The sequence below is a fragment of the Cavia porcellus genome, unplaced genomic scaffold, assembly GCF_034190915.1.
Source record: "Cavia porcellus strain 051 isolate PalLab524CR breed Dunkin Hartley unplaced genomic scaffold, mCavPor4.1 scaffold_18, whole genome shotgun sequence".
Lineage (NCBI taxonomy): Eukaryota > Metazoa > Chordata > Mammalia > Rodentia > Caviidae > Cavia > Cavia porcellus.
The window spans coordinates 55,948,147-55,963,324 of record NW_026947501.1 but is presented as its reverse complement, the minus strand read 5'-3'; the positions used below and the strand labels follow the sequence as shown (position 1 = coordinate 55,963,324).

General features: G+C 52.5%; 1 protein-coding gene across 1 annotated transcript in view; it reads right to left on the bottom strand.

Annotated features, from left to right (window-relative positions):
- Positions 1 to 262: 262 nt before the first annotated feature.
- The window catches only part of Fbln7 (fibulin 7), a 28,319-nt gene continuing 13,403 nt past the window's right edge, over positions 263 to 15,178 (bottom strand). Inside the window, exons 2-8 of the mRNA XM_003465063.5 lie at positions 14,664 to 14,823; positions 11,298 to 11,468; positions 5,615 to 5,740; positions 4,382 to 4,522; positions 3,523 to 3,660; positions 3,179 to 3,317; positions 263 to 1,986 (exon numbers count right to left, since the gene is read on the bottom strand). Of these exons, the coding sequence (XP_003465111.1) occupies positions 1,614 to 1,986; positions 3,179 to 3,317; positions 3,523 to 3,660; positions 4,382 to 4,522; positions 5,615 to 5,740; positions 11,298 to 11,468; positions 14,664 to 14,823 (1,248 nt within the window). The 3' untranslated portion in view covers positions 263 to 1,613. The remainder of the gene's footprint in view (positions 1,987 to 3,178; positions 3,318 to 3,522; positions 3,661 to 4,381; positions 4,523 to 5,614; positions 5,741 to 11,297; positions 11,469 to 14,663; positions 14,824 to 15,178) is intronic.

Genomic DNA, 15,178 nt, shown 5'->3' with positions numbered 1-15,178 from the left:
GTTTGATGATAGCAGATCTTGGTGATGAAAGTTGTCTTAGATTGGGCCCGTTTGGCATCCAAGTTATCACATTCCAATTCAGGTAGGGCATCTGCTCATGCTAGGAAGTAAAAATTTGTCCCTCTCAACCACCCCTTTCCCAAGCAGGAAAGGTCCATCATTGTGACATCTCACTCTGGGACATGTGGCCAAGCCCTTCGGCTCTCCCAGGTGGCAGAATGCACAATGGACCAGTGGCAGGCAGGCTTTCACTCACCAGACATAAGAATAAGATAATATTTTAATAAGTCTTGTAGCAACCCAGAAAGAGCAAGTTCGAAGATCTTTGTTCTCTTGTTAGGTTCCAGCTGAGCCCAGGGGAAGAGAAGAAAATTTCAAAAGGACACACTGTTGACTGTGTGTCCTTCCTCCCACAAAACCAGATAAAGCATCCTGGAAGCAACCTTTGTCTGGGGTTTGACCACTCAGCTGGCAGCTCATGTCCTTGCCTCTACTTCCCACCAGGGCAAATGGGAAGCATTTTAAAATAAAATACGTGAAGAAGTCTCCCTGGTAGACTAACACGCATTTGAGTATTAAGCTTCCCTCACCAGTAAGCCAGCTGTGGAGTTTTAGCTCGAGCGTCCCTCTCTCCATCCCATCTCAGCCCTGGCCAGAATTTTCCTCTTTCAGTCGCCTGGAAGGCGTCACCTCTGGCTTCTCCCAGCAGAAGAAGGTGGCTGTGGACTTGATGGTAATTTGACTGTTTTCCTAAACTCTCCATGGCTGGATGTCCTTACCAATCCCCCAAGTGGCCAAGACAAATTCAGACAATCTTAAACAATGCCTTTGGGTTCTCCTGCTCATTTATTCCAGCCCATCCATCCCAGACAGGAGGAACTGGGCTGTCGTGCTCAAGAAGTCAGAAGGACAGGGAGGCGCTACTGAGTTTATTTCTTCACTTATGGTACCAGGTTATGTTCTTCTTCTTTTTTTTTTTTTAAATCGGTACTGAGGGTCGAACTCACGACTGCCTGCTTGCAAGGCAGGTGCTTATGCCGTTGAGCTAAATCCCCAGACCTTAGGTTATGTTCTTGAGATACAGTTTCCCTAAAGGGAAGTCATTTGGGCCGAAACCATGCTTTCACATCAGTTCCTTCATCTGAAGGATGTGTGTGGGTAATTGGCCCTCCCAGACTCTCCATTCAGAAGGCTGGCAGGTGTGTCGCAGAGGGAGCATGGACAGGAACCACGTGCCCAGCGTGGGAGGAAACTCTGCCTGCTTCCTAAGCACACAGGGGCCTGGCTGGACCCCCAGCATAGTGGCAAGCATTGTGTTCCTGATGAGTCTTGGCTGTAACAGTGCGGAATGGCCGTCACTGTGTCAGGCTCACATCCCCAGGTCTGCCCCCCAGCTAGGGCAAACTCATACAACCATGATGGCGGAAGCTTGGATTTCCATGTCACCCTGTGGGACAGTGTGGTGCTACCCTAGAAACCTGGGCAAAGCAGGGATGTGGGCAAGGACCAGGCAGAGGAGATAGATGTCTGTCGCAGTCTGTGTCCCCACCTGAGTCCTTGGGGGAAGAGAAATCAGCCCAGATCTCTGCACCCTTGTGCTCCCCATGGCACTCTTAGAAGTCATATGGGGACACAAAGATGGTGACCTTGGACACGTGGTTAGCCTGAAAAGAGCGGTCCAGGTATTCCGACATGTCCACGTCCACCTCCAGCGTCTGAGGCCCCTCCAGGGTCTGGACGAGGATCAGCTCCCCTGTCTGCCGGTCGGAACGCTGCATCACGAAGTAGCCGCGGCTGTTCCCACCCACGATCCCAAACCGCAGGCTGTTGGGCCCGGATCGGCTGGGGGCTGAGGCTGTGGCCATGCGGAAGAGCGTGATGGGTGTCTTCAGGTTGGAGGGAAGAGAGAGGTAATGGAAGGAGATGGTCTTGGGCATACTGCGGCAGGCTCTGCTGTCCATGGGGCAGGGGTTTCGCTCACACTGGCTAGAGCAGAGGCAAAAGGGAAGCTGTCAGATTTGGGGAACCCTCCCCTCTTGCAGTGAACACCTGAGTGAGCCTCCCCCGCCATGGTTCTTAACCCCAGAGCTTCTGAGCTGCAGGCAATAAATGGTCCTGGGGGCCTTCCCAATCCACGTGTGTGTGTGTGTACATGCATATGTACATGCATATGTGTCTTATTACTACAGTTCTTACAGAGTTAAAGCCTGGGAAGATTAAGTAATAACAAGCTACAAGCACTGCTGGCATTTGCCTTTCTGCAGGTGCTGAGACCGCGCTCTAGCAGCCAGCTGCCAACATCCTGCAGTGCAGCCTCCCTGGCGGTGTACTGTCCAAACCCAACACCATTCATCCAAAAGCAGGAAGCCCTATCTTCCTTAACCATCCAGATTTAGGGTCTTGTGCAAACAGCTCTGATGTTTGCCTGCCTCCTTAAAGATAAAAGGCAAGCACTGTAATTTAGCCTACTTGGTGATTCTGCGTGCTCACCATTGTGCAGGTCCAATATCACATCTGGCTGCTAGTCTAATGTCCTCAGAGTCTACTACAGCTGAGTTCCTTGTCCTTTCATTAAGCGACTCCTTGAGGAAGGTTCCAGAATCTTCAGTGTCTCTAACAACTGCTACTGTTTGATACCTGACTTTCTCGCTGCTTTTAATCTGTCTTAATCCTAATAACAATTTAAATGACTACTTTTTTAATGAAGTCAATTCTCTTCATTTTAAAGATATTTCCAGGGTGTTAGGATCTCTTTTTGAGAAGTGAGTAATGGGCTTTATGTGAGTTATTCCCCTTTTTAAAAAGTCCATCTCTCAACCTCTAAAATGGCTATTTACTAGGTGCTGGCGTCACCAGACTTTCTAGCACCACTGGAAAAGCAGAGGGATGTAACACACAGTGTTACACACTTTCACTGCAGTCTGTGCTTGTGCCACCAGGGGTGCCACCCTCTTCCTCTTGTGGCAGGGGAGCAGTTGGTACATCACTCTCCCTGGGCTGCGCTGGGTTCTTACTGCACCAGCCCAGCCAGCAATGCATTAAATGCACTCATGGGAAATGGAAGCTTGGAGAAGCTGGATGCCCAGCGCCTGGCCTCTTGTCTTCCCGAGGAGGCCCCGGGGAGACCCCCCGTCCAGCCGCACAGGGGCCTGGGCCAGGGCAGCCCTGCTGTACTCACAAGGGCGAGGTCTTCACGTAGCTCACGTTGTCGTTGCCCTCGGGGCACTCGGGGCTGACGCACTGGAAGCCACCCCCGGTGTTGATGCACGTGGTCTCCCGGGGGCACACGTGCTGCGTCCCAGCACACTCATCTACATCTGAAACACACAGGAGGAGGTGAAAGCCCAGCTGGCCGGCCATCATCACACCACGGGCCAGCCGGCCAGGCCAGGTAGGAGAATGCGGTGCTCCACAGGCTTGTTCTTAAAGCAGGGGCTTTAGAGCGTGACAGGCGACAGCAGCGCAGATGACCGGGTGTGGAGGTGCCCTGCGGCCACCTGCCTCTGCCGCCGTCTCACTCACCCTCGCAGCTCTTCCCGTCCGCCAGAGTTTGGTACCCGCTGGGGCAGGAGCAACGGTAGGAGCCGGGGGTGTTCACGCACGCGTGCATGCAGAGCCGGGGGCGCCCTTCCTGCGCGTACAGCTCGCACTCGTTCACGTCTGGGGAAGGAAGCGGCCGCAGTGACTCCGGGCCGACGTGCCGTCCCTGGAGCTGCCTGCAGCAGCTAGAGGTGCAGTCCTTGGAGCAGCTGCCGTCCCTGGAGGCTGGGCCCGGAAGAGGACCCGAGGACGCCCCTTTCCCTCCCGCCGGGACCCGGAGGGGCACCTCATCTATCTGGGGAGACTCCGCAGAGGGGGCGAATCGGGCCTATGTCCCTGAGAGGAGCGGGGTCCGCAGTCCCATCCCGGGTCCCCCCATCCTTGGGCATGGAGGAGGAGGGTCTCATTTCTGCCGCTGTGAAACGAGCCTGTTGGCATCAATCGACCAAATCTCAGGTTTGCACTTCGGGTTTGGGGGGGAACTCTGGTCATCAGGAGAGGCTGGCAGAGGTGGGCTGGTCAGGGGAGCGGAGCCGGGCGACGACCCCGGGCAACGAGCCTCTGCACAGCTCCAGGCCGGGTCTACCTGTTGGCGACCCACGCCCCGTCACCTGCCAGGACAGGGTTGGAAGACAGGGGTCGGGGCTCTTGGGCACCCAAGGGTGCGGCTGAGGCGAACCTCAGACTCCTGGAGCTGCGTTTTCTAAGGGCTTCCAGGCACCTGGGCTTTCTGATTTGGAACGCCCAGTAGGTCCCAGTGGGCGGGGCCTTTACGAGACACGCCCCGTATCCCGCCCCTGCCCTGGTTGATCCCCGCCCACAACCCCGGGGCCCCGCCTACCCTGGCACACGCCGTCGCCAGCCGCGGCGCCGCTCAGGTGGAATCCGGCTTCACAGCTGCAGTGCTGCGCCCGCTCCACCTGTGCGCAGCGGGGCGCGCGGCTGAAGGCGGAGTCGCTAGCCACGCCGACCTCGGGGGCCGCTGCGGGAAGAAGACAAGCTCAATTCGCGCCCTGGGCTACCTACAGGATCCTGCTTGGGGAGGCGCCCGGAGGAGGACCAGGACAGACACAACCAAGGCTCAGAGAGCTGACTCTGGAGCAGGGAGAGGAGAGACAGCGAACCACAGACCGAATGCGGGGCGCAGGACATGGAGGCCCCAGAGGATCGCGGTGTACGGAAGTGCCCATGGAGAAGACCCGCCAGGGTGGAAAGTTTGCATTTCATTTAAAAAGGCTTAGAAACCCCGGCGAGGTGGCGCTTGCACCAGCGTTTCCTTCCCCATAGGACATCTTTTGAGTTGGACTTTTTTTTTTTTTTTTTTTTTTTTTAGGTACCGAGGATTTAACCCAAGGCCTTCACACTGAGCTACACACCCAGCCCATTTTAATTTTTGAAGCAGAGTCTCGCTAAATTTTCCAGATTGGGTCTCAAATTTGTCTCAGTCTACCAGCGTACTGGGATCAAAGGAATGTGTTGCCACACCTGGCTTGGACATTTTTACAGAAGTCTTGGTTGCAGTATAGTTTGGAAACTCTGTGCATCCTCCGTAGATTCCTTAATTGGATTTTTACTCCATGTGCAAAACCAGCTACTATGGATCTGAGACTGCTAGCTGGGGCTACGCAGAAACTCACTGATCAAATATCTGGTTATCCAGCTGTTAAAGTGCTAGGGACTGCATCAGTTGCTGCTGATTGCTCTGGGGGTGATGGAAACATTTATGGGTCATGTGATCTTGTTGGCACATGAAATGCTGCTCAGGCAAAGGTGGCCATAGTGCACCTTCTCTGAGAATTTGGCCAAATTCCTCACCCGGAAGCTGCTAGGTTGAGAGTCAGTCCTGCCACTCATGTTTTCTTCCATAAGGAGGACCAGAACTTTGGGAACACAGAAGAGCAAAGTTCTGCCATGCAGCCACTTTAGGGAGATCAGTGGATGGAAGCAGAGAGGAAAAGCCCACAGGCCCAAGGGACGCTGAGCTCTTGCCATGTCTGTATTTGGTGACCCACAACTGGGGTTCTCGCCTCCCTGCTGTGGGACAGCCTCCCCCAACCCCACAGGGGTTCCATACCAGTCTGGCCCTGATGCTGGCAGCGGACCCCAGTCCTTCCTGGGGGACAGAGGCATCTGAACTGGTTGACTCCTTCTATGCATGTCCCTCCGTGTTGACAAGGCTGGCTAGCACACTCGCTGATCTCTAGAAAGATTCCCAGACACAATAGTGTGAGCTCTGATTCTGAAGCAAACAGAAACCAAGGCTGGGCCACCTCTGTCTCTGCTGCAGGACCCCTGTGGCTTCCCACCTCCCCACCCTGTCCTCCATCTTCCTCCCCACCTACAAGAGCCATGAGGGGACAGATGGTGCTGTGGGGCAGCCTGTTGCTTCCCTATGCCTGGTGCATGCTTTTCCCCCCCCTCCCCCTCAGCCCTGTGTGTGGGAGCTGGCCTGGCACTCAGCCATGCCCCACCCAGGGGACCAGGTTCTTATCTACAGGGTGTGGTGGGGACAGCCAGAGCCACCTGCCTATGCATCTACCTCCTGGCCTCCGCCAGCCAGCATCTAGGTGGAACTGCTGTTAAACAGAGTGAAACTCAGGGGTGATGGTGAGTGGAGGGGTGGCTTACTGGTCTGTCCAAGGATGAGGGAAAGCTGTTCTCCAAATTCCCACCCAGAATCCCTGCTGTGATCTACAGGGAGGGGTTTGTTGGCATTTCCTTAATGAAGGGAGTTGATCACTGCTCATACACAGCAGTTCTATGGAAAGCTATACATAGAAGTGCATATTTTATTTAATTTTTTCTTCTTGAACTTAGTGATCCTCCTGCCTCAGCCTCCTGAGTGCTGGGATTGCAATTGTGCACTGTCACACCCCAGAGATTCATATTTCAAAGGTTCAATAGATATTTTTTTGTGAGTACTAGACTTAAAGGTGTTTTTCTTTGCTTGTTTGTAATTTTTTTTTTACATTCTTCCATTTTCCACAACATTTATAAATGGTTCCATTAGAAAAAGGTTATTTCTGAAAACCCTCAGGCCATGTACTTGTTACAGATTTCCAGGCCTGCTTGGGTGCACAAACATTGCAGGCCGTTTCCACAGAAGGAGAAGGAGCCCTGCTTCCTGCTGAGGCTGCTGAGAGGCGGAAGCAGGTGCTTTGCTCCCCATGAGAAATGTGGCTTCGTTTTGAGTGGCTGGGAAGAGACTTGGGCTTCCCTGGAGCCTCCCTAGGCCTGCAACATACTGTGGCCCACTGCAGGGTCTCTTGTTGCCTGTAGGGACCCAGGCGATCCAGGGAGGCTGCATCCTGGGGAGAGAGCCCAGTGTGTTCTTCCTCCAGCCTCTCCATGTTCATGCAGCAGGTTTCCAGGACCACGCCTGCAGCCACTCTGCACGCCTGCCCCTTCGCTGCTCACCAGCCTCGTCTCAAAGCGGGCAGCAACGGGGCTGTGAAGTTTCGAACAGGGAACCCAAAAGCTCAGCACTGGTATCTTTCGGTTCGGCCCCAGTGGGCCAGATCCATGGTCCCTCCTTTGGACCTCTGAGAAAGACCCTGGATCCCACGGACGGGGTTGGCCATGTGGGCTGGGCAGGAATGAGCCTGGTGCCCAGGATGGGGTCCTTGGTCTCCTGTGGATGACCCAGGGCCTTCACTTCTCCACATGCTCCATGCCGACTCTGTCTGTCTAATCTTGATGGGCAGACGAGGCCCAGGCCTGTGTCCAGATCCAAGGACAGTTGTCATGGCATTCCCATGTCCCCCAGCTGTGGCATTTAGTTAAATGCAGGGCAACTTCAGAGTGATGAAGAGGGCGATGCAGAGGTTGCAGGAGAGGCCGGCTAGCCCGGGGACTGGCCTGTAATCCTGTTTTAATTAGCTGAGCACTTCCTGTTCCTGTAACACACAGCTAAGTATTTTATACTCATGAGCTGATCTTTCCTCCTCTAGTTCCTTCCTGATTCTGATATCTTGTTTCACAGTTTTTATTTCTTCATCTCACTTCTATGCATGCTGTTGTTTTATAGTTTGTATCTTTTTGTGTTTGTATGGCTTTTTGAGACAGTGTCTTTGTAGCCCAAAAATAGATACTCTACTCACAGCAATCCTCCTGCCTCAGCCTCCCACGTGCTGAGATTACAGGTGTGCACCACCATACTGGGCTTTATTACTCATACTGAAGTGAAATCATTGTTCCCATGTAGCTTGGGTGACCATGACTCTAAAATTCCCAATTCTGTTGTATTTTCAGTGCAGCTGACACCAGGGCTCCTACTTGCTCAGCTCTGCCCCATTTATGTGGTCACCTGTTGGGGTGACCATCTCCTCCTCTTCTTTCCACTCTACCTGACGGTTTTGATACAGAAAGTTCTGAGGGCTCATAGGACTATACTGTTCTAGCCACAGAAATGTCCTGCTGGAAAGGGGATCCAACAGCTGAAAACCCTGAGCCAGAAAGGCTAACAGCAAGACGGATCCTTGTCAAACAGCTGAGTTTAAGGGAAGAAATGCTGTTGGGTGATCAGGCAAAAAGTGTGAGTTTACACAGACGCAGAGCAACCTACTCAGGACACCCAAGGAAAGGAAATAGATACTCTACATGCATTCTAACTGACAGCCACTACACCGTTCTCACAGGTGAGAACCCACATTCTTTCTTTGTGGGGAGAGGGGTTGAGACCCATAGCAGTCTTACTGCCTCAGCCTCCCAAGTGCTGGGATTACAAGTGTGTGCCACCACAGTTGACTGTCCCCAGGTTCTTAAGGAATCAACTGGAAAGACATCATATAAACGAAGTAACACTTCCACAGTGTGAGAAATGTACACTTGATTTGGGCTCCAATTCAAATGGAGTTTTCTAAGTATGTGAAACCATTGAGGGGGATTTTTTAACCCTAACTAGATATTTGATGCTATTAAGGAATTTACTGTGTTCTCATAACGGGCTTTTAGGTGTGTAAGATCACCCTACTAGGCAGGTATCCTGATGCACACCTGTAATCCCAGCATGCAGGAGGCTGAGGCAGGAGAATTGCTACAAGTTCAATGACAGCCTGGGCTACACAGTGAGTTCTAGGCCAGCTTGAACTACATGGTGAGACTCTGTCTAAAAAAACCAAAGAAACAAACAAATTAAATATAAAATCATTGCACTGTTCTCTGCACTTTTGTGTATTTGAAATTTTTCTAATGGAGAATAAAATGCTTGGTGTTATTTATGATGACAAGAACTGGAACACACTAGAGGGATTGTTCAGTAAAGCCTGGGATGGCCCCGAGGAGGAAGTGTGGCGTTGCCATGAAAAGTTCTGTTTGGAAAGTTCTGTTTGATGGTGAAGGCTCCTGTTGATACGCGGGCACTCAGTACATGAAACTTGGTATTCCATATTGCTTTAAGACCAGAAAGAAAGACACAATTTTAAACATAGTCCCTCATTCATTCATTCATTCATTCATTCATTCATTCATTCATTTAATGAGTCACTTGGTAAGCTGACCAGCCAGCCAATTATTCTACCAGTATTTATGGGACTGGAGGTTTAGCTCAGTGGCATAAGCACCTATGCCACTGAGGTCATGAGTTTGTAACCTGTAACCGACCCCCCCAAAAAAGAGAGAGATCTACCAGTACCTACTTATTACTATTGTGTGCATGTGTGTATGTGCCTGTGGTATGGGGGATGAAACCCAGGGCCTCATGAATGTTATTCAAGAGTTTAAAAACAATAGCCGAGCATGGTGGTACACACACATAATCAACACCTGGGAGGCTGAAACAGGAGTGTCCCCATGAGTTTGAGGCTAGCTTTGCTGACATGGTGAATTCAATGCCATCCTGAACCACAAAGTGAGACCATGTCTCAAAAAATAAAATAAAATAAAATAAAAGAACAAAAAGGGGAAAATAGGGCTGTGGCTGAAGCACTTGCCTAGCATGTGTGAGACCTGGCTTTAACCCCCATATATATATATATATATATATGTATATATATATATATCCCAGATCCTCATGATGAATGTAATCATTGCATACTGCAAACATATACTCATTTTAAAAAATTCCAGGAAGCCACATGCTGCCTTCTGCCCTGGAGTTCTGGGTCTCCTGTGCTCACTGGGCTTTTAATGGCACAATTACAAGTGACTTCCGTCTATGCCAAGCTGGGTTCATCTCCTCTTTCCAAGCAGTTGACTGGGGAGGAGAGAAGGAACAGTTCTTAGAGGGTTGCCAGCTCCCGACACTGACACCCCTGACACTTCTCTGACTGGGGATTGAACCCAGGGCCTTTGCCCTGAGCTATATACCCAGTCCCCCAGCCCCTGGTTAATTTTTTTTCTTTTTTTAATTTTGTGATACGGCTTTGCTACGACACTAATTTTCCCAGGATGGGCTTGAACATGTAGTCCTCCTGCCTCAGCCTCCCGGAGTTCTGGAATGACAGACATGTACCCCCTGCCTGGCTAAGCAACTATTTACAACTAAATCGCTAGGTCTTTGATATTTTGTAGCTGATTGCCTGAAAACACATCCTTTCAGCTACTTTCTCTGACCAACTCCTCTTTGCATGTTAATCTCCTGATGCTCATTATTAAATACATGTTCCGGAAATGAGCAGAATATTTGGATCATATTTGAACAAGGATGAACAAGTTGCACGTGAGTAAAGCGGGTTTCCACCTGCACACCCGCTGGGGCTGGGTGGGGCTGGTGGCCTTCGGCAGAGGGACTGGAAAAACACCAGCTGGGTCACTGATGCCATCAGCTTTTTAAAAGTGCAGATGCCAGATGCAGTGAGAATCAGACGTCCCCGCGTGGCCCCTTGCCTGCCACTGCTAATCGCTCCTGGGGTGTTTGGCTGGAATAGGATTTCTCAGGGCTGGAGTAGATATCAGACGCTGTGTGTGATCTGTATGCCCTGCCCAGAGCAAGCAGCTCGGATTGCTGTGGGCCCTTGGCCTCGCCTTGGAGCCTGGTTCCTCCCAGCAGACTGGAAGGGGAAGCCTGAATCCCTCTGCCTGGTGCAGTCCGCGCCCGCATCTGCCTGCCATCACTCAGTCAGACAAGGATCTTCCCCTGTGTTTTCAGGTTATTTAAGCAACGTCACCCTGGCTGTGCACAGTACTGAGCACTTGTAGTCCCAGCTACCTGGGAGGCTGACACAGGAGCGTGCATGAGCCCAGCATTGGACACAGCAGGACCCTAGTACATACACACACAGACACACACACAAAAACTCAAAAAAACTTGGGCCAGAGATTTAGCTCTGTGGGAAAGCACCTGCCTGGCAAGTGCAAGGTCCTGAGTTCAATTCCTAGTACCGAAAACAATAACAAAACAAAACACCAGCAAAAGGCAAAGTCCTCTTTGTGCTGAGGACACCAGCAGGCTCACTGGCACACTGGCCATGACCCAGGAGCATTTCCCTCACCCCTACCCCTAACCACAGGCGACCTCTTGTCCTCACACTGACAGGCTCCAGTCACCAGCGTCCAGGCAGAATGAAGACCATGGATTCAGAACATGCACCCACCACTCCCAGCTGTGTGACTTACACAAGTTTCCTAACCTCTCTGTAACTCAGTTTCTCTATACGCAAAGCAATCCTAGGTCATGGTGAGGGTTTAGCAAACTCCTGCAGCATGCAGGTGAGCGGTCAGCAATGCTGACCCCGTTTTGTAGTTGAGGGTGACTGGAGTCAGGCACCCTTACCACACAGCCCTTTGGGGTGCCCTGGGTGGCAGGAGGAGCACGATACCTCGGCAGCGGGGCTGCTCTGCTGTCCAGGTGCCATTGGGGAGACACACGACGCTGCTGGGCCCGACCAGCCGGAAGCCTGGGTTGCAGGTGAAATGGACCTCGTGGTCCACTAAGTATTTGCTTCCAAACTTTCTGCCATCCAGAGGGGCGCTGAGAGGCGGGCAGGAGGCTGCGAGGAAAGAGGAGGAGTAGGAGCCTTGCTGTGGGACCTGCTGTGTTGAGCACAGAGGCCCAGTCTGCCCTGTAGTGGTGTCCGGTGCCCTCGGGGATCACGGGACCACACCTGTTTCCTTCCGTTTCCTGGGCAGGCTGGGCTCTGTCCCCTCTGGACCGGGCACCTGCTCTTCCCTGCCTGCAGTGCTGTCTCCCCTCCCCCAGCTTCTTGCCCTTCAGGTCTCCAGGGGGATGCCACCTCCTCCCAGGGCACCCTGACACAATGTCCTGTTGAGCCCTCCCAGCACCGCTCCCACCGCACGCTCTACTTTCTCCTCAGTTTGCAGCCACTTGCATGTCCTTGGTGACTCTGTGGTCCCTGTGCTTGTGTATGTAGGTCCTCTGAGGGCAGCCTGGCTATGTCTCTGCCACGCGGTCAGCACCAGCCAAGTGCCAGCCACAGTGAGTGCTCTGCACATGATTCTTGAACAAGTAGGGGTTTTTGTTTTTGTTTTTTTGAGACATGGCCTCATTCTGCAGTGCAGGCTGGGCCTTGAGCTCACTATGTAGCCCTGACTTGCGGTGATCTTCCTGCTTCAGCCTCCTAAGTGTTGGGGTAACAGGCATATGTTACCAGGCCCTGACAAGTAGTTTTTTAAAAAAAACTAGTAGTTTTTAAAGACTAGCAGTAAAAAAATAATAAAAAAAAATTGTAGTTTAAAAAATAGTCTTTGAAAACTACTATGTTACTGTGTTAAAAAGGGTTTGAAATGTTTTGGGGGGAAATGTGTAGGGTCTCTTTGGTGATGAGAAATCTTTAAAAACCGTTCTCTCACACACATGTGCACACACACAAACAACCTGCAGGCATCAAACCAGGTGCTCGGTATAAGTGAGCAGAATGAGTGACTGGAGGTAAAGAATTGAAAATGACTTTGCAGGGCTGGGGATTTAGCTTAGCCGCATAAGCGCCTGCCTTATAAGCAGGCAGTCATGAGTTCGATCCCTGGTACTGATAAAAAGGAAAAAGACAAAAAAAAAAAAAAAAAAAAAAAAAAAAAGAAAAAAAAAGAAAAAAGAAAAAGACTTTGCAATCGTGTCCCCAAAACAGAACTGAGGGCCCCTGCTCAGAGGAGCACGACCTGGTGAACCCTTACAGCCACATGAGCTCCTGATGACTCTGTATCCGTGCTGATATGTTGACTCCTTAGGATTAAGAAACACCCGGCAGGTTGGTACAGCACACTCCAGGGTCAGCTGGGTGACTCATGCGAGCCTGGCCTTGGGAACTAGGGCTGTCCCTGCCCCTTCCTCTCTGCAGTGCTGCTGTTTCCTGGCCACCGTGGACTAAGCAGCTGTGCTCCACCAGCTTTTCCACCCGGAGGCTCCTCCCTTAAAACCCCCCGGCCATGCATGGAACCTCCTGGAACCTGCACCAAGTCAGACCTTTCCTCCCTTCAGTGGTGGGTGTCACAGATGGTGACCCACAGAGGGAGAGCTGATTGATTCATTCCATGCAGCTTCCTGAGTGGTCAATGAAGATGCCCCGGATGGACTGGAAGCTGATGTTGTAAAGAAAGGAGGGAAAAATAAGGCGGATCCTGATATGGAAGCCAGAAAGAGGAAGACCAAGAATTCTGGATATGAAATTGTTCATATTCTGAGAATGCTGTGAAAGAGAGGAAGGGAGGAAAGAAAAGAAAAAATAAGAAAAGGAAAGGAGAGAAAGGAGGGAAATAGGAGAAAAGTAAGCAAACAAGGTCATTTCCACACCGTCAGCCATCAGAGCCCAATGAGCGTCCTGCTTCCCCAGGCCCAGGTGCAGCCACCCAACCCCACCCTGGGGCAGGGCCCTGTTGGTGGCTGTCACTCTACAGCATTGTCACAGGCTCAGCCTCCTCTGCAGCAAAGTACTCAGCGCAGCACCCAACACATATTATGAGGGAGGCATAACACAAGGTGATAATTTTTAAAAGAATTTGCCACTTTCTAAAATCCAGCATGGCTCAGGGCAGAAAATCCCCAAGTCCCCGGATGAAAGATAGAAAGGGCCATTCCCATGGGCAGCCACCACCCCTTTTTGGAGATTGAATCCAGGTACTTCACGTTGAGCTACATTCTCCAACTGCTCCTTTTTAAATTCTTTCTTTTGAAACAGACTAAGTAAATTGCCCAGGCTGAACTCAGACTTGGGATCCTCCTGCCTGAGTGCTGGGATTAGGGATTTGCAGACAGTGTCACAATGCCTGGATGAGCAGGGCTCTTTGCTACACGATTCCATGTGGCCGCTACACTGAGACTCTCCGACCACAGGCCATCTTTGCCATCCAAGAAAGCCGGGAAAAGGCGGGATAAATAAGCAGCTGGGCCCCTGCGGCCACACACCATTCTCCTGGCCTCAGTTTCCCTGTTTGTAGCCGGCAAGCAGGACGCCCTGCCTGCTTTCTGGTTTGGTGTTGGAGTTCTTGGAGGTCCACGGAAAAGGTGAGGTTTGATTCACAGGCCTAGTTCTGACCCAGTGGGGCCAAGGAAAATAGAGGCCACCGGAAACTCTGGGTTTGCTACCATCACGTGGAACAGGGCAGTGAACCCACGCCTTCCCCAGGAAGCTTCGGTCCCACCGCAGACAACACGCCTGTGATACACACCTGAATGGGGAGCTGGAGACGGTTGGGGCTTGGAACAAGGGGGGTTCCCTTAGGGCCCCAGCACTCGCCTGTGACCAGGAGAAAGCCTGGGTGCCCAGAGTCTGGGGTGCCTTCTGCCACCTCCCCAGACAATTAGGGCTCCTCCTGGGTGATCTCCCTACTTCCCCCATGGCCCTGCCGGGGAGGAGGTGCTGAGGGGTGCAGCTTCTCGCCTGGACAGCTGCAGCCATGCTGGCTCGGCTTCCGCTGGTACAGGAAGGGGTCATGGAATGCATGTGTGGCACGCCTGTGCACGCGTGTGTGGCCTGTGCATGGAAGCTCCCTGCGCCTTGCTCAGGTCTGCTGTAAATTTAAAATCGCTTTGAGATACAGCTTGCTAAATTAAAAACAAAAAGAGAAACAAAAGCGAAAGCAGAGTCCCACTGTGGTCCGGGGAAAGGCAAGTTAGGGTGGCCCCGGGTACCCCAGGGCGCAGATTACGTCGGGGAGAAGGCAGGGAAGTGCTTGCGTGGCTTCCATGGCCTCAGCGGTCGAGGAGGGGACCCACAGCGGCCGGGACCCACCTGGAGGGGCGGCGGGCGCCAGGCGGCCCATCGAGCTCTGCAGCGCGGCCAGGCGGCTTCGGGCGCTGCGCATGGCCTCGGCGAAGCGCGCCTCCTGCGCCTTGAGCAGCTGCTGCAGCTGGCGCACGGCTGTGAGAAGCTGCTGCTGGCTCAGGCAGTTCTGGGGAGAGAAGAGACCCGGGTCGGTCAGCGCCTGGTCAGCGCCGCAGGTTCCGGAGCTTCGCAAGTCCCTCCCCCCACCCACCCACCATGGGGTCCAGGCCGCCCGCCCCCCTTCCGACTCAACGCCATGGAAAGGCAGCCCCCAAAGATCTGCACCGTCCACGGCCATGTGTGCCCAGTGAGGCCACCAGATGACAGACAGCCCCACGTACACGTGTCACAGCCTCAGTTTCCCCTCCTCAAAACCAAACACGGGCCCATGCTGGCACTAACCAGCTGGGGAAGGGGGGGGGGGGGCTGAGCAATTACTGGAACCCAAAGTGCATCAAAATCCCTTCTCATTTTTCCAAAAG